Source organism: Topomyia yanbarensis, chromosome 1, assembly GCF_030247195.1.
Source record: "Topomyia yanbarensis strain Yona2022 chromosome 1, ASM3024719v1, whole genome shotgun sequence".
NCBI lineage: Eukaryota > Metazoa > Arthropoda > Insecta > Diptera > Culicidae > Topomyia > Topomyia yanbarensis.
The window spans coordinates 157,428,670-157,448,763 of NC_080670.1; the positions used below are offsets into that span (position 1 = coordinate 157,428,670).

The 20,094-nt window shown below is 41.4% G+C and overlaps 1 protein-coding gene across 1 annotated transcript; it reads left to right on the forward strand.

Annotated features, from left to right (window-relative positions):
* The first annotated feature begins 13,345 nt into the window (after positions 1 to 13,345).
* On the forward strand, positions 13,346 to 14,297 carry LOC131676388 (uncharacterized). The gene is made up of 3 exons (XM_058955456.1): positions 13,346 to 13,740; positions 13,816 to 14,103; positions 14,177 to 14,297. The coding sequence occupies exons 1-2, from the start codon at positions 13,485 to 13,487 to the stop codon at positions 13,881 to 13,883; spliced, it is 324 nt and encodes a 107-aa protein (XP_058811439.1). The 5' UTR covers positions 13,346 to 13,484; the 3' UTR covers positions 13,884 to 14,103; positions 14,177 to 14,297.
* Positions 14,298 to 20,094: the final 5,797 nt, after the last annotated feature.

Below are 20,094 nucleotides of genomic sequence, written 5' to 3' on the forward strand. Positions count from 1 at the left end.
ATTGCAATTAGATCTGGCTGAATGTTTTTGCCCGTTCAAAAGTTATTGCTTTTCAAACGTTTAATAATTTTACCGAGTATTATCCAATAACTTCTAAGTCGCAAGAGATTGACCGATGATCTCTTCTGGAAAGATATGTATCTTGATCAAACGAACAACTTTCTTGAACATGCTGAAGCTACGATATTTAAGGGGAGCGTCTGGTGTAAAGTGATCAAAACGAAAGTTATTTTGTTTTACGATTTTGAAGGCAAGGCAACAATAGATCTTTTGTATAATGTTAGGATTGCTTTATACATTGTGTACGAAAAACAATATTTTCAGTCACACAGAGCCACACATACGAGCGTTCCAAGAGTAGACGTCCAACCATTTCCATGTCGTGGAGCGCCGCGGCGAACACGATAACTCTCGATAAAATTGTCTGATATAGGAAATTTAATAGAAAAATAGAAAAAAGTTCGAGTTTCGAAAAATGGCTTCATGAAAACCAGAAAAATATCATATTTTGTTGAAAAATTCGCTCATTTTTATTCAAAATAAAAGGGAGAAAAGTTTTTTTAATTCAGTTTTCTGTGGTTCATCGACAGGCTACACATACTGGGCATCCTCATAAAAAATCAAGTCAATTCGTTGATTAGTTTTTGAGTTATCGTGTTCGCCAATTTGAAAAAAATTTAAAAAGCTAATTCGAGAAAAACGCTATTAAAGGGTGTCCCACATCAAATTGCATCACGGAAAAAACGCTGTAGAAAATGACTTATTGGGTATTTTCTTTTGAAAATTTGGGTAGAAGTAGTTTAGAGTGTATTGTTTAAACTGTATTTTTATTTATTAGTTTTTCGAAAATTATTGCCGATAGATTGAAATCTGCGTGTGTTATAGCAAATACGCGCGTGGAATGTATGGCTGTTTAAAGAAAAAGAAGTACAGCGTAGCCACCGAGATTTCGGGAGACCTTTCTAGAGGTTCAATACTAACAATTAAGCGAATAAAAAACTCGATTATTTTTGCCCTCTACACCAGACGAGAAGTTATGTTGAATAAAAGCTTTTAAGGGGTCATTCACAAACAACGGTCGATAACTTCGAGTGTACTATAAATAGATTTTTGGTCTTTAGTAAAGATGTTCACAAAAACAAGTTCTCTTACATTTCTGAATACTTTCAATGCTTTCAAAAATTGAGGCGCGACAAACTTAACCCTTTCTTGACTTTTTCTATATAAGGCTCCAAAACTATTTTTCCTTAGCGCTGAGACACGAAAAACTTGATTTAATCAAGATATGTGCTTTTAGTCTTGCAACAGAATACATTCCATTAGCGTTGCGGGAAATAACTGTAAAATTCATTCTCAAAGGTGGCCGCGTCACTTATGAGGAGACAAAGAGCTTTAGACCGATCAGTCTGACCTCCTTCCATCTCAAATCAGTGGAACGTTCAATCAACCACTGCAGTTAGCTTGGGCGAGCATCCGCTGCATGCAATGCAACTTGCATATCAGCGGGGGAAGTCTACTACCACCCTGTTACACAATGTTGTCTACAACATTAAAAAAGCTTTTCCACAAAAGCAATCAAGTTTAGGAGTTTTTCTCGATATTGAAGGTGCTTTTGACAACGTGTCTTTCGAATCCATTTTGGAAGCAGCACGAGGTCATTGAGTACCTTCATATAGCACCAACTGGATACATGCAATGCTTAGCAACCGACATCTGTCCTCATCGTTAAGACAAGTAAAGATAAGGAAACTGAGTGGATGTCCTCAAGGCGGCGTGCTGTCACCACTTCTATGGAACATTGTCGCCAATGGCTTGTTGAGGCAACTTAATGAGTTTGGGTTTCCGGTTAGTTACTCAATTTTAACAATAAGATTCCTCTGGAATATTTACAATACTCCAATTGCATGGCAAAGATAGTCGAAGATGGTCTAAATTTATTGGCTTTATCAGTTTTCAATAATATTGCAACACAAAGTTATATCAACACTTCATTTTTCACTTTTTCCTGAAACTTGACGGCACTGCTTCAACGGAATTCAATCAATTCAATTGCAATAACTTCAGTTCGACTGATAATACTAACAATTGTGAGTATTCAAATGAAAAGTGATAGCCCCAGTTACCAAGCTTACTTGTTTTTGTAAACGAATCTTGTGGAAACCAAAAGCTATAGCTGTTTAAAATTATGTTGCTCTACAGAAACCAAAAACGGGAAAATTTTGACGGAAGCGAAAACTTGGCGTGCTCCATTCGATGTTTGCTACAATTCTTTCAACCCTTTCATACCCAACTTTTTTCTATGCAGGGTTTCAAAACTATTTTTCCTTGGAAACGATGGAGTCAAGAAACACGAAAAGCCTTTTTTCATAAGGGGCCGTACACAAATGACGTAGCTTTTTTCTGGCGATTTTCGACCCCTCCGTCCCCCCTCGCAACATTTGGTCGCAAAATTCTAACCTCCCCCTTGTAAATGACGTAGCATATCTCTAATACACCCCCCCCCCACCCAACGTGACCGGGAGGTGAAAAAATTACATATGTTTTTCAATTCTTTTAAATATATGTCCTTACAAAATGTTTGACGACTTTTATCAACATTTTCATTATAACATTATAACACCCCCCCCCCCACTCCCCCTACCCCCTAAAATGCTACGTCATTTATGCATGACCCCTAAAGGTAGGTGCTTCCCTCGCAGTGCTACAAGCTGCTCAATTTTTATCTTCCAATACTCAATACAATTCTTCTACAATATTTACAATAGTCCAATTGCGTGGAAAATGTAGCCAAAGACAGTCATAATTGATAAGTTTTATCAATTTTCAATATTATTGCAACATAACGAAGATATATGAAAAAATCATTTTCCGTCGTCAATGTAAATTGTTCCTGGCAGCATTGCTCCATCGGAATCCAATCAGACTAATTGCAGTAACTTCAGTTCTAGAGCTGGTCCTTGAAACTATTAATATTCAAATGAAAGGCAATAGTCACATTTATTAGCCTTACTTGTTTTTGTGAGCAAATTTTGCCTTAATCAAAAGTTATAGCTGTTTAAAAACGTTGTTGTCCACAAACAACAGGGGTACGAATGGGTTAAAATCCCCTGATTTTGATATCAAATCATTTTATTTATTTAAATTCGAAAGTCTTCTCATGCATACATTATGCGAACGACCCTGCGTAAGATGAATATGCTTTCACAAGTTTTTACAGACAAATTCTAAAATGCATGCATTCATACATTTTATCATACAAATACTATATATCAAATTTTTACTTTAAATCTACTCTACATAATCCATCTGCTAATTAGAACCGATTTAATTTGTGTTCGAATTCATACCAACTAAATTCAGTCGATGAAAGCAGTCTGTAGATAGTTATTTCATTATCAAGGAATTTTCGATTAGGTAGTTGAACTATCGCCTTTGTGTGGCATTGAATTTCGCCTGCAATTCAATCCATAACGTTCAGGCAAACTGGTCCATGCCAAACGCGGCGTGAAACTAAATTGCGGTAAAATTTGAGAATTCAAACCGAGCGCACGTGCGCCACCCCGCACTGATTTCCATATATACGGACAAACGGTGGCAAAGTGTGCCTCTGCCGTAGATTGGAAGAACTAATTCGAAAACAATCAGCATCAGCCCGAGTGTGATCCACACGCTGGATTGGAGATGGAGCTTGCTTAGCTACGGGAATAGAGGGCACACGCCAAGAGGCCGTTAATCCGCGACTACTTTTAATTTTGCTGTATCACTATACTTTGCTGGCTATGGTAGGCTTAGAAGGCATCTATGTGTATGTGTGGCTCTGTAATAAATGGGTTCCCGTATTTTGCTCGTTTTAATTGCTCCGAGCCCTAGTCCAGCTAGCAACGAGCACCCATCACGTTAAGTCAGAAAAGAGCAAGTACTTACATGAAGAAAGTGTGTACTGAATGGAAAATAATGACTCCTATGGAAAGTAGTTAATCCTACGATGCACGGCTATCGCTGGAACTGCAATGTTAAGTTACCGCAACAGAAATAGAATCATAAATCGAAAACGCATGTTCACTTGCTTGAGTTCAACAAGTACCTACACAGAAGCAAAAAGTGGGTCTTGTCCGCTTGTCTCTCTTTATCCTTACCGCTCTATCTCCGACCCACACGAACGAGGCTTGATCCAAGTAGCTGGCAGCAAGACAATTGTAAACAAATTAACGTTTATAAATAAATTTGTACTGTTGAGCCAGGCGCAGATCTGCAACTCTGTACAAGCGATCAGGGAGAGTACCGCCAGAACTGGTTCTAGAACTAAGTCAAGTAAGTGCCGTTTGCTGCAAATTGATGGGGACCGGCCGATTGGATCATCATCGCTGACTATATGTATGTAGCTGCGTGTAGATGCGTAAATAAATAAAGGACGATAATTGCTACTGGCGCACCATAAAACTGTGTCGCTCGCCGGTAGTCAACGTTGGAGGATCACCGATCTGCGGGTAACGATTCTGCGAGGCACTTGTAACTGGTGGTCTGCTGCATGATGGAGGGGTCGCGAGAGGTAGGAGTTCGATACTTTGATGTTGGTTTAAGTTAGAAACATTAACTAAAATCGTTTCTTGAACTAGTAATTTTAATTAAATTTACGCGATCCATAAGTTTTCATTACCCGACACTAAACTGTAGCATCCTCTATGTGCTGAGCAATGACGACTTCGTGAAACCGTGCTCTGGCGATAAACAAACAATGTATGTTGAATTTGCTCAAAATTTTGTGTTATTATTGGGTTGAATTTATTGAATTTTACAGAATGCTATTGTGTTCTTCTTTAAAAATAGAACATTTTCAAACTTTCCAAAATGAAAAATAATTTCTTGCATTAATCCTTAGTCTTATTTCCGTTTGCCACGATGCTGAATATAAAAAAAATCGACAGTGGCCTTAAACACTAGATCAAGTTGGCTTACGTCCATGTATATGCGAAAAAAATGTATAAATGTAATGTTCTTCGAAACCGCACGTGACAATGTAGAAAATTATATTCAAAAATATACCCAAACAGCTCATTAAATTCGGATACTCTTCGCGAGCCACGCCAACACCACCACCAACGGTCGTTCCAGTTCTATCGGTTATCTGCGTCATCGCAAGTTCCCTGGCCTCAATCAATCGATTGAATAATACGACGCAGTTTAAAATCGCGCCCTCTTCGTCCAGCAAACCGGTTCAACACTTGGAAGAGTGTGTCTTTATGACCCTTCCATTCCTCTGCCCACGATCATCCGCACCCGGAGTGGTTGGGCCACGTTCAGGCCCGACTCCCTGTGCTGCGGACTGACGGATATTGTTATCATGCACTCGAGATCCAGCAGTGCAAGCGCAACATTAGTCTGTCCCTCCTGCTGCTCTCCCGACCGCACGATCACCCCGTTGCGTTGCGCGCTGTGAGCCCCCAACGGATGCGAGTGTAGCCCAGGTGCCTTCACGAGCGTAGCTGACCTCAGAATCCGCGCGGAGCCAAAGTAACACAACAACATCAGCAACAGTCAGCAGTGATTAATCGAAAGACCAGTAGCAGCAACTGCTGATGTCTTGTCTCTTGCCCCTCCGGCTCAGCATCGGTCCCCTTAGCCACGATCCTCTTGTTTATTGTTATTACTTTTTATTATATATGATTTTTCATTTTTTTTCGCTCCCTTCTGTTGCTGGTCTCGAGCGTTGTTTTTTTAACGCTCTTTCCCTTGCAGGTCATCGTAACAGAAGCCCAAAACATGAAAATCATACCACGTGCAACTGGTCCAGCACCAACGAACTGGTGGACGACCGATCAACCGTAATCCGTCTATTCAGTTGTTTATTTTTTATTCGATCAGCTCCCCGCCACAGCATAGATCCTCCGCCTCCTCTTCACGAAAACTCAGGAGCGAAAGCAGCAGCTCCTTCACGCAAAGGCCAGAGCAGACAGATTATCGCCCGCTGGTCATGAAAACCTCTGAAAAGACGCATCCATCGGAAGATCTCGGCAAACGTACCAAATGGGTTACCAAATCCAAGACTGGTAGCTGAAACCACATTTGCCACGGTTTTGCTTCGCCACATTGATGTTGGTGGTGGCGATGATTCTCGGTACCAAGCCAGACCAACCAATCGATTATTATGGCTTGGGTGATTTTATGGTTTATTGGTCAGGTAATTTGTTTTTTTTTCCTGCTCCATCGTGCCCGACTATAAGATCTCCGCCGTTGTAGTTAGATTGGCTATGGGTGCACCTCATTCGAACTCTAGTTGATTGGCTTTTGATGGTGGCAAGCGTAGGCTGGAAGCGAAGTGCGAGTGTGGCAGATATCGGCGTGATCGAATCGATTTCAGCGAGACTGTAAGTCGCTGCGGTCTGAAAACGAGTAATCATAACTTTATCAGAAAAGAATATATTTTGTTGTTATAAAGTTGTGATTAGTTATTTGTTCGACAATTTCGCATTCAATAAAAAGATGATATTAAAGGGCAAAGAGGAATATATTCTGGCTGACGTAAAAGGTGACAGGTTAGTTTTCGTTCTTATTGTCTCCAATCTAGTTCTAATAATTAGTGTAAAAATTAGCGTCATCGGTTGCATATTGGATATACAAAGCTAGTCGTTTCAGATATTTGGGTGGTGCTTGTTTTATGCCGCTTAACATGCACTTCAATTAGCTTAACAACGCGCGCGAATAATGACAACATAACAATCGGCACCTTATTAAATTGTTCGTGGAGAAAGAAACAAATATATAATTGTAATTTTATCTGCTATATAAATACCAAAGTTTATACACGATAAATAATACTTGTATTATGAAATCTTCAATTACATAGCTATTGCCATATCTATATCGACCAATGTCTAGAAACACTAATGATAATCGCTTTTCATGGTTTTTAAAATGTCGTGATTCGCCGGAATAAAGAAACACGGAATAATGAAATCGTAAATATACCATTAGATTCAATTAAACATGAGCAACACTCCCGACTGTCGGCAGTCCGGAGCTGAAGTTGCTTTTTTTTACAAACCGAGCATTTCCAAATTAATTCAACAAACGATAAATCTATCATAAATTTTCGGCAGCCGGCTGCCCAGAGCAGTAAACACATGATAAAACTTGCATTGATCGTATCACTAATCAAGGGGAATCCAGGTTTGTGTAACTCTTTGCCCCATCCTACTAACGTTTGCTGCACTAACATTCCTTTCCTTCCCCGATGACTGTAAGGACTTTGCCGGCGCCAATATTCACATTGCAAAGTATAGAACTCTCGAATCGTGTACATTGAGAATGGATAGCTACTCCCACGCCCCATTCATTGATAATCTGTGCAATTTCGCTTGTTGTGGGGTGCTCATACTCATGCTCATGCTCATGCTAATAAAAAATTGTCTTGGTTGAGTGGTATCCTGGCATTTTTGCACCTGGCTGGTCATCAAAAGTATTTCATCACCAGCAGTCTTAGGACGGATTTCTGAGGAATATTTCCACAAAAATGTGTGGAACTCGAAGTTTTGGCGACTTCAGCATGGCGGATTTTTCCAGTTCGGAAGTATAGATCTACAAAATGTCTCAAACGTTCTCTACTACTATTAAGCCTTATAGAAAGAATATATCTTTCAGTTACTACGCTAAGAGATTAGATTCCTTCTTCATCACTAACAAATTCGCAGAAGAGGATCGCTGAGTGACCCGTTTATTTATGTCGAATTGAAATTACTGTTTCTTTCCGGCTATTGGAGATTCCTTTAGCCTTTTTCATACGATCAAAATAAGAGACCGGTTGGGGAAGGGCTGGGTCTTCAGCGAAATCTAAAAGAATTACATGTTTATCCAGATGAATTTGCCAATAAAGTGTCTTTTCAAGCTAAAATACACTGGAATCATAGCACAAGGTACAATCAGGGGCCATTTAAGGATTGAACAATATGAGTCAGGAAAGTTTACGGATTCCAGGGTCTGCGACTTTTACGGTATGACTGGTCACGTGAAGCGACGATGCGGGACCGAATGATACCAAGTACATCCGGAACGCAGGATATCAACAATTTGATGTGGAGAATGACAACGGATAATTCTGATAGCGATTCTGATGAAGGTAACTTAGAGTGCATGAATGCCCATAAATAAAATGCGTTAAAATTGAAGGTAAAAAAGTAAAAATGAAGGTTTATTGTGGTTCCTTCGTTTCAGTTATGAGTAAAACAGTATTTCTCTCTTTTTACAAATCCTTTGCAAACAATCACAAAACAACTTAGAGTTATTTGCGTTTCAACCTCTTTAGAACCACGGTACTTGACCAATGACCCAGCTGGCCAGAAACACTACTTGTTAACAAACTAAACGACTTTTAACTTACGATGTCCCGTAAGTGAAGAGGTTCTGTTTGCTGATGAGACATACTGAAATCGAACTTTGTTTTCAGCTAAGCAGACGAATGCAAGCAAAATGCTTTACTACTCCCTAAGCAGAAAATTGGTTTAAAACCGTCAATGTTAATGAGAAAGGTTATGCAATCGCTCTAAAAATCGTCAACCTAATCACGGCCATTCGATTCAGTTCGTTGAGATCGGAAAATGTCTGAGTGTGTGGAAAAAAAATTTCACCTCTGTTTCTCAGAGATGGCTGGACCGATTTGCACAAACTTAGTCTCAAATGAAAAATACAACCATCCCATTGGCTGTTATTGAATTTTTGTCGATTGGACTTCTGGTTCTGGAGTTACGGGTTGAAAAGTGCGACCACACAGCAAATTCCCATATATACTGGAATGAAAAATACTCAAAGTTTTTTTTGACGAAGATCGATTTTTTTGACTTTTGCACATTTTTGCCTTTCTCATATCGAAAGGTTATGCAATCGCTTTAAAAATCGCGCTAAAATGTCCCTTGATGCTCAGCCCACCGATGATAAAATGGATGATGACACATCCCCTGTTAAGCCTCCTACTAAACCCCCTCGCCTAAAAGCATACCCACAGAACTCGACTGGGCCCTTTGCGGACTACTTCCTGACCACAAATAAATCATTCGACATTTTGAAAATATCACGTGATCTGACAGAGCATTACTCGGCCGTAACCCAAATTCAAGGGTTCGCGCGAATAAGTTAAAAATTGTTGTTAGCGACCTCGCACAGGTAAACGGGATTGCTTCCTGTACGCGCTTTACTCAGCACAACAGGGTGTATGTACCGTGTGTGGATGTAGAGGTCGACGGGATCATAACCGAGACGAGTTTGACATGCGAGGACGTGCTGAAGTATGAGGCTGGCTGTTTTAAAAACACCCTACTAAAGCCGTTGAAAACGATATCCGATAAAATCGAATCCATTAAAGAACTTCCTCCGGAGGAAGAGTACAGGTAGTTGGCTGGCTTGATTCTCGACAGCGCGAATCAAGCTCAGACTAAACCAGTGCCCGGCGCGAACACACACGGACGATCTCCCACCCCTTGGTGGGACAAAGAGTGCTCAGAACTGTACGCGGAAAAGTCCACTGCGTATAAAGCCTTCCGGGACGACAGGTTACCAGATAGCTATCGACAGTACGCGTCGCTAGAAAAGCGAATGAAGCGTTTCAGGAATCAGAATATATTGGCTCAAATGGCACGTTCCCCGTACATAGTCGGGGATTTGTGCCTGAAAGCCATGAAACGCAGTTATTGGCGTCGGTTCGTAGACGAGTTAACGAGAGAAACAGCGATGAGCACTCTTTGGGGTACGGCTCGACGTATGCGTAACCGAAACAGTATCAACGAGAACGTAGAATATTCAAACCGCTGTATATTCGGGCTTCGCCAAGAAGATCTGTCCGGACTCTGTCTCGGTACAGAATACATACCACGCCGCGTCTCCTTACGATACCGCGAATGAAACACCGTTTTCGATGGTGGAGTTCTCACTTGCCCTCTTATCGTGCAACAATAACGCCCCGGGGTTAGATAGAATCAAATTCAACTTGTTGAAGAATCTGCCTGATTCTGCGAAAAGGCGTTTGCTAAAATTATTTTACAAGTTCCTTGAGGGTAACATTGTTCATTATGACTGGAGGCATGTGAAAGTCATCATTATCACAAAACCGGGAAAACCAGCCTCCGACCACAACTCGTACCGACCGATTGCAATGCTTTCCAGTATCCGGAAGTTGTTCGAGAAAATGATCTTGTGTCGCCTCGACAATTGGGTTGAAGCAAATGGCTTACAGTCAGATATACAATTTGGCTTCCGCAAAGGCAAAGGGACGAACGATTGCCTTGCGTTGCTCTCAACCGAAATTCAAATGGCCTATGCTAGCAAAGAGCAGATGGCATCAGTTTTCCTGGATATCAAGGGGGCTTTTGACTCAGTGTTCATCAATGTTCCTTCAGAGAAGCTGCATCAGCATGGTTTTTCGCCGATTTTATGAATAACACTATGAACAAAAATTTGGTGTTTTCCAAAAATTTACCCGTTTGGGAATTTTACATAGAAAAATAAGCTCTCTTGATATAAGGCTAAACGTCTGTTATCTGTAAGAAAACTTTCAAATTTTCAAAAAATATTGGAAAATGTTCTTTAGAATCTACTAAAGTATAGGCGTCTTTTGTCTTAACATAAACGGCCTAAGCCTGGTTTAAACGTACTGGTGAACCTGGTTTAAAAGTTAAGCGAGGGTGAAGAAATCAGCCCTTAGAGTATCAGGTGGCCGCCTAAATGTAGATAATCATGCGACTGTCGGACGGTTAAAGTTCACATAAATAAATCTATTAGTTTCGTTCCTTTAAACTAAATATAAAACTATTTATTCTACAAAACTGTTACGAGACAGCCGTTATTGTTAAGACAAAAGACGCCTATACTTTAGTAGATTCTAAAGAACATTTTCCAATATTTTTTGAAAATTTGAAAGTTTTCTTACAGATAACAGACGTTTAGACTTATATCAAAAATGTGTGGCCCTAAGACGCTTTCTTATAAATTGTAAACTTTGAATACTCAGTGCACTATGCGACTTCCGGATGGTTAAAATTCATTTTATTGCTTGGAATAACAAACACTAGATCGTGTAGGTGATCGAATGGTTTTGGTGTCATTCATATACCGGGATATCATAATCTTAACGCCGACACTCTTAGAGAGTTGTTCCCAAAACATACAACATTTCCGATGTAACAGATCTGGATAAAGGATACACACACCAACGAAGAAGCAACCAACAATGAAGACGGATACACAATCGTAACTCTGAAAATTGTAAAAAGTCAAACAGAATAACTTAAAGCAATAAGATAACAACAGCGACACAACAATGGACGAATGCGACATCCCTAGAAAGCGTTATTGAATGATACCGAAAATCTCATGATCTCATAGAAAAAAACCGCATGCACAAAAGTAAACAAACTACAAAAATTGAATCTGCGAATCGTTTGAATTCTAAAAACCGAAATTAATCGTACAACTGCCTAACCCAGCCTAGTAAAATGAAAGTTCCTTAGGGAAAGCTGGCTGAGGATCCATTTTACCGTCAAACTGTACTCACGGACAAAGCTAAGTTTGTTCTCCGGATCTGGTGAGATGATGGTAATTTTTACTTTTATAACACTGAATTTCAAAGGAGCTCTTTCGGTATTTACGCTGGCTGCTCTTGCAGCATCTGTTGACCAAAGAGGAGAGCAATGCTCCTTTGTTGGAAATTCCCTACCAACTGTGGTTACGAATAACCGGAATCATTGCGTCCCTCTGAGAACTCCGGAAGACACCGCTGTGTGCTTTCTACCCTGCTCCGGAGGAAAGCAATGCTCGTTCGGCTCATCTTCCACAGCGAGAGTAGCTGGTGCTTTTGGATTCTTTGTGGTGAGACGTGGAAATTAAATTCTACACCTACCTAAACCGACAAAACTATACGCGAACAATGTACAGCCCTACGTGACAAGTGCTGCGCATTATACTTGGCCAAAACAAGTTTCGTTTTACCCTAGAAATTTTGTTCGACTTGGTTAATTGAAGCGCTACAATTAAACAACCAATATTGGCACTTCGTGGTTGAATTCTAAAATATTTGAACATTAAGCAGGAATCGCGAACAAATTCTATATTCAAAATACATATCTTTATGCTACAAAACTTTCTGTTGAAGGCCCTGTGCAGCCTAGGAAGAATGGCATCAAAAACCATACAGGGTACCACAAACCGATTTCAGAGTGACTGAACTCGGTTAAATGACATTAGCTGCGTCAGAATGGTGCACAATGTTATTTAAATTACATATTCTCAATTCTCTGGGGTTAAACAAATCCAAAGCAGCCCTCTGAGAAAGGGTGCACCTTCCAACCAATCAAAGCGAACGAGCCTGGCTTTGGGTTTTAATTTTTATTAGTGAAGCGCAATGATGTTTTATTGAATCAAAAGATATTTTTAATCAGAATTATGAATTATTGAATGAATTAATCATTTTTTTCAATCATTGACTTGATCATAATCCAAGCAACTGCGCTTAAACCATGATTGAAAAATGATGAATCATTTTGTTCTCAAACTAATTCGGTGAGTATTTGGTTTTTGATAGATTAGATTCATTGTACATTTGATCAGTGCCAGCAATATTACTTTCTTCAAAATTCTGATGGCACGTTGCAGAATTTTAGTGGTAGCTCGAAACGTTAAATCTAATCAAAAATAATCTAAATCACAATAACACTAAACCAAGCCAACAGATTTAACATATCCAACTACCGACTGCAGTCACAATTTCGTCCAGTGCAGAACTCTTCATTGTCACGCAAATTGAACAAAGAAAAAAACATGTTTTAATCAAATCCCTCCAGACGAAAGCAACTCAGCCACCGAAAACTCAGGTGCACAGCTTCGTTTATATCCCAAAAAAAGATACCATCACTTACCGTCAACACAGACCATGCAAAACACCTCAATCTGGTGTTTGGTTTCCAACCCCAAAGAAGAGCATGGATAGGAAAGGAAAGCAAACGCAATAAGAAGAAACACATCATAATATACGAAACAGAATAAAAACAAGCTCGGTTCCGATGTAAACAAACTGTTGTCGCTGTGTATCGTCGATGAAGCAAAGTGCGCTGTGTCTGTACAAGTTCTGGCTTGTCCCCTCGAGGGCAGCGTAAATTTACCTCACATACACCCGTTTGCATCGCTCACTAATGCTGCCGATTGCATTAGCAAGGAAGGAACACAGCTACCCACACAGCGACACTGAGCCCTATTCAATGCAACTAGGCGTTTTCCCTCGCTTTTTAGTCCTGACTGCGATCCCTTCTAGACTGGCAGACCCGTTGCGTGCAGACCAGGCAAGAGTTTAGTATCGTATCAACGCTCGAAACAGTCACACGTATTTTCCAATCGTTCCGACTTTTTGTAACGAAGTAGAAATAAACCTCCGTGTTTGTGCTAACGACAGTCAACGTTTTGTTTAGCGTCTATTGATTTGAAGTGAAGTGTCTTTAAAAAAATAGAACATGGCCATCGCATTTTACATCCCTGCAATCGATGATGAAATCGAAAAGCAACATAAACTGCAAATGCAGCAACTGTTGTTACAACAACAAACGGCTCAGGATCAGCCACCGCAAACGCCTACTACTCCAACCAGTCCGGGAGCGATTCCGCCAACTCCACCGCTAAGTCCGACGCTGACCCAGGTCAGCATTCATCACAACCGCTACCACCTGGTTCAGGCTTTCCACGAAATGCTCTTCCGGCATACACAAGAAAGTAAGTTCGAACATCTTTCTTAATTTTATCATATCGAGAAAACTAACTTTTTTTTATTTTCTCCTAAACCAACAGATAACCCTACGCGAACCCGCTGTCTACTGTGCAACAAGCTTTACTACCTGCTCCGAAAAGTGTACTGAAGTGTCACAATCGCAGTGCTTACGGATATTTATTTTTCCAAAAACAAATGCAACAATTGTTCAAATCGTACTTGGTACTCGAGCTCCGGAAAAATAATGTGAAAATTATTTGTTCCGGATGCGCACCGAAGTACCCGATCAGTCGGCTTACAATGCAAGCTGACTGTGGACTTCAACGCCCGCTAATGCTGCAGAAGGTGGCCACGTTCGGGAATTGATGGTAAGTGTAAACCGAAAACGCTTAACTGACGTGTAACTAATGACGTTTCTATTTGTTTGTTCTATTTTCGCAGATTCTTTGCCAGGAATCAGTCTGAATAGTCCTTGGTAACGGTGGCCAGAAAAGGGGGTAACATCGCCTGTTGACTTCGAATGTTTACGGAGGCACACAGTGTAGAAAAAGTGATACAATAAGTGAAAAAAACATTATAATCTGTAGAGAAATTGTAGCATAATACTAATAATCAATAAATAGTTGTACTTAAAATATTTCCAGTAATTTTCTTCTTCGAAATAATTTAATTTTTTTATATCTTCCCGAGATCTTTGTTAATTTATGTTTTGAAATGTGCATTTCGTCGAAAGCCGATGCTAGTATAAATTGTGCTATCGGGTAGGTACTACGCATGTATACATTTTCAATTCGAATTAGATAGTCATTTATATTGTGGAATTTTTTTAAAGAAAGGTTTGAAAGTACCTTTTACTCATTCAAAAATTATAAACTAAATATTTTCAGAATCTGAAATTTAAAAGGTGATTCATGGTTTTTGTACAACTTTCCACGTTAAATATTTTGCGTTCAAGTTGCAACTTCGCAGGTCGCAGATTTTTACACGTTTGATAGTGATTCTTTGTGACATATTTTTGTCACGGTATTTTTGCGACATAGACAAAATATCTTGGTACTTTGAAGTAATTATTGAGTTTTCAACAATTCTTATAAAAGAAGTGTATAGAATTCGCTCAAACTTTCAAGATAATTTCCGAAGCTTGGAAGGCCGAGTCTTATACATCAATCAACTCAGCTCGACCATTTGAAACAATGTCTGTGTGTTTTTTTTATTTTGTTATAGTAAGGGAGTCCGGGGCTAGTTGGCAGTTAGGGTAAGTAGGTGAAATCCCTATTTCTCCTTTTCTGTTAGACATATAGCTATACATCTCGTAATGTATCTCAAGAAATTTGAAACACGTTATCCAATGTGTTTTTTTTTGCAAAACATTTCATTTTGCAAAAGTTGTGGGAGATATTGTGTTTCTGAGCATTCCAAGCAAATTTTCTAAATTTCAAACACTTTGTGTTATTCAGAGTAATTTTCAATCTATTTCTCGAATGATTATATTTTTCGATACTGCGTGAAAAGTGCTTACAATATCCGTATAGATATTACATCTAGCCACGAACAAAAGTTATTCTTTAACAGTTTTTATAAAATATGCGGTTGGGGTAAGTTGGCGGTGATGCACACGGGGCAAGTACAGTACAAAATAGTCATCAAATATTTTTATTTCTGTAATTCACTCCAATGTAAGAAAATCTTTTTCTTGTGTATCTCTTCGATGCAGGGAACAATTACTTCTGCCACTCGTCTGAAGAATTTCGAAAATTTATCTTTGAATATGCAATACATGCCGAAGTCCAAATGCTGAAATATAATGGCAACTATCAGAAAATATACAGTTTTATTGGAAAGACATTCAGCATGTTCCATAAGTACCCCGAAGAAATTGAATATCTATTTGATTGCTTATTTCTGGCATACCGCCAACTTACCCCGGGGTAAGTTGACGAGATTGCCGCGTCATATATTTTTGTCTACAAAGCCAAGAAAAGCAACAAACACTTTGATAAAATTCAGGGATGTTGCCAAAAGTCTACCCTTTTATGCTACGTTCTATGTTGCAAGATCTTTCTAAATCAAAGCGGTACGATAGGAAAACGGAAAACGCCGCCCCGGTCTCCCCTAAGGTTAAAAAGCTTCAAAAGCCAGGCCTGTAGTGTATTAGCACTGTTTGGGACTCGCGACTCACGGGCGTGCCTAACCACTAAAAACACTCTTTTTTGCTTTTCTTCCCCACGGAACTACATTAAGGTATTGTGATTCCATGAGCCATTTAGCTTCTATTTCCCTAAGTCATTCAGCTCCCGGCCTTACCACGATCTACTCGTATAGTCCCTGACAGAGAACTCACCCTACCCCAATCAATATTTCCCCGACGGAGGAATTTATCCCGACACCGATACCAGCTGCCTTGAGTCATTTAGCTTCCAGCTGTGTCGAGATCTACTTGGATATTATCCGGCGGTGAACTCAATCTGAGTAGGGAACTGAGAGCGGAATTTCTCTCGATAGCAATGTATGTTTCGTGAGCCTTTGTCGCGATATATTCGGATACTCCACAACGATGTCTACTCTACAGTGAACTACCCGGTTGTAGATTTATCGATGTTCGTTTCCATGAGCCATTTAACTCTCCACTTCGTCTTGATTTACTCGATCTAGTCCCCGGAGATGAACCTAGCCTACTCAACGGGCCAGCCAGTAGATGCTGCGATCCGTCCAGCCTGACGTCCAATTCACTGGCGCCCCGACGACCCGAACCCGGTGCTACGACGCATACTACTCAACTGGTTCCCGGCTGTGGACCTAGTCTACACCGAAGGAGAGTTCCCAGGCGCCAGAGTTTCTCCTGAAACCCGATTTGTGGTTCCACGGCAGCATTCTGATTTGTTGATCCCTTTTCCACTTCCTCTGCAGCTCGGAGAGTATACTCGTTACTACGTTACCAGATATGCTCGTCGTGGAAAATCTCTTCGACGATATTGTCCACTGTTATACCAGGCAAAGCCCTTCGGACTTCTTCGAACCTAGGGCATTCGAAGACCACGTGTTCCGGTGTCAAATGGAAGTTCACTTCCCCATGCTTCCTACGCACTCTCGTCGATACATTAAGGCTTAGTCGGTGGGTCCACCTTCCTTTCTCCGCGTTGTCCCACTCTTGCTGCCACTTAGCCAACAAGTCTGCACTGACCAGTCTTCTGGCATTTCCTGTATTCCTCCGCAGGGAACATTCCACGTTCTCAGCCAGATTGATGCAAATGGGAATCATCCCGGCAATGACGCGTACCACCTCCGAAGATATCAATCTGTACACTGTACTCGCGACTCCAACAGCCATTAGGCGAAACGTTCTTGTCAACTTCCTCCGTCTTGTGATGAGCCAGTTGCACCTTGACATCAGCCATTCAGGTTCCCAGGAGACCCGTTGTCTCAGCCGTCAACATCTCCACTTCCTCGAGGGTGTCACAGGTTATTGTCAGGACAACGTCATCTGCAAAGCCGACGGGGGAGTTCCAGTGTTAACACTCCGTTGTACATTATATTCCAGAGCATTGGGCCAAGTATGGAGCCATGAGGCACTCCCGCCGCGACCCTAATCGACCACTGCCCCATCCTGTGCATCGCTACGGCGATCACCACCCAGCTGAAACTGTTGAACGCGTTCTTCACGTCGATCGTTACCACGACGCAGTAGCGATTACCCTTTCTCATTTGCTTCGATGCTTTTCCGTGCTCGCGATAACTATGCGGATAACATTCATCAGCAAAATCCCTTTCCGGAATTCGAACTGCTTCTGCGATAGTCCGTTCTCACTTTCAGCGTAGTTCGTCAGCCTATTGAAGATTACCCTTTCCAGAGGTTCTCCAAAAGTATCCAGTATAGGCCGATACGATGCTGGATCTCTTTGTGGATTCCCTGGTTTTGGCAGCAACACCAGCTTCTGAATCTTCCATCTGTCCTGGAGGTAGCCTTCGTCCAGGCAGTTCTGTAGAATTAGCGTGACTATGTGCGGAAACGCCAGGATCGCGGTGTTCAGTGTCACGTTGGGGATGCCGTCCGAACCAAGAGCTTTCTTCGCTTTCATCTCTTTTTCCGCTATAAAGAGCTCGTTGTTAGAGACTCGATTGTCACCAGCTTTTCCACCGTCTGCATCAACGTACGGTGTAGGCGGCCATGCGGTTGGGTCGTGCTTTGGGAAAAGACCCTCCACGATAAATTTCAATTTGTCAGGGCACATTTCAGCTGGCGACGTTAAACCCTTGATCTTGGCCATCACGTCACGGTAAGCGTTGCCCCAGGGGGTAGCGTCTACGTCTCTGCTCAGCTCCTTATAGCAGGTGCACTATCTCGCGTTTAAAAGTAGCCATAGTCACCCGGAATATCACCTTACACTCTTATATGCCTGCCTCAGATGAACGCGTCTTCTGGTTTTCAGGTAGGCAGCACGGAGGATGCTGAGCCTTTCGTTCCACCAATGCGCCGTCCTTGGTAATGTTTCCGACAGCTCATCGGCATTCGAAATTGGAGCGAGACTGTCAGCACGAAGTGCTTTCACAAAAAAGTCCTTGTCGAAATTCTTTATTTTCCACTTCCGCTCGCCAGTCCTCACTCTCCGCTTTACAATGCAATTCCGCCGACCAATGATGTAGTGGATCGCCTGGTGGTAGCTATGTGTGTACTGTTCACTTACTCCCCAATTTATGTTTTCCATCAGCGAAGCGCTACAGAATGTTTCGTCGATGAAGGATTTCCGGTCGTCATTACGGAATGTGCTAGAGAAACTTTCGATGCACAGCCTTACATCTAGCTTCGCCAGGGCTTCCAGCAGGCTGTAACCCCTTGCGTTGGTTAGCCTCATACTCTACTCTACGGCCCAAGCGATAAAATCTCCTCATATAACAACCGGCGTTCGTTCGACTAACGAATCAGTTAGTGCGTCCAGCATCCGATCGTACTACTCTGGTGTCCACCGCGGGGCAGGATAACAGCCACATATGAATACGCTGTTGAACCTGGTGATCATAAAGCCTTCGTGTGTGCTATCCACTATCTCTAATGCGCATTACTTGGAAAGCCGCCATCCCTGCACTATTCACCACCCAGCTACCGTTTTTGGGAGGGACACGATACGGTTCTGCAACAATTGCAACGTTGCCTTTCGTTTCCGTTGTTGACTGCCATAACAGATGTCGTGCAATGTCGACATTAAGCTGGGTTATCTCCATCATCATTGGCCTGCCTTCACCTCTTTGTACACTGGGCTTAAGAAGACTACCGTCATGTGGTCCTTCCGTCCTCTCTTGCGCAGAGCTTACACTTCTGTTGCTTTGTACAGACCCTAGCAATGTGTCCCTTCTCCCAACATTTTCTGCACTGAAACCCTGAAATCTGAAATACCTCTCCGTTTGTTTAGTGGCTCTAGGGACAAATCGTAACGAACACACTGACCATCCAACTTTGATCTTACCAGTAGACATAAACTTGTTGGCAGCGGTTGGGGATAAGTGTGTCACTGCTGTCTGTGTACAACTGTACGCCTTTCTCAATCTGATTAACACCTGCTCGTTGTCCAGGTTACAGGGCTCTATTAGTGTGCTCTTCACTTAGTCTTCCGTTGTGATCCCGTCTAGATTCCTCCCCTCGACCAATGCTTTCTGAACTAAAGCTCTAACGTTCGCTTCTTCTCACGAGTTCCGGATAGGCCGAGCTTTTGATCAATGGATCTTTTTTCATCTCGAACAGCATCTAGCCTTTCTGAGTGCTCCTGGTTCTTGCTACGTTCACTTCCAGCTTCTTCAGCTTGGGATCCTCACTCTTTTGAGGATCTCAGCGTAAGTCACACTGTCGTTTGCTTTGATGACTAAAGCCCTTATACCTCTTCTGGAAACTGTCTGTGTGTGTCTGTATGTATGTGGCAATCTCTCATTCATGTTTCTCAGCAATGGCTGAACTAATTTTATCCAAACTCAAAAACGCCGATCAGCCATATTGGTTTTAGAAACGACAGCTAACAACATTGTTTACTAGTTCTCTCCATATGTTTGCTTGGATTTCAGTGGACAAACAAAGTTGTTCGCTGTCATTTTTCTTCCCAGCAGTCTGTTGCACGCTTACCTCACTCCTAACCTAGTTACTGCCCAGGACGAATCACCTTAGAACTCTAAGCACCTTGGGCAGAACGTTCTTATTTTATTGTCGATTCTAGTGTTCAGTTTCCAAGATATGTAGTCTTTGTATAAGGCATTTTTGCAGTATTTTGTAGTGTATAGAAATATATCAAGTAGGCTAAGAAACCGTTTGTGAATAAACTGATCATTTAGAGCCGTTCTTTCAGTAGTAACTGACGTCTTTAGTCTGCGCTATTACA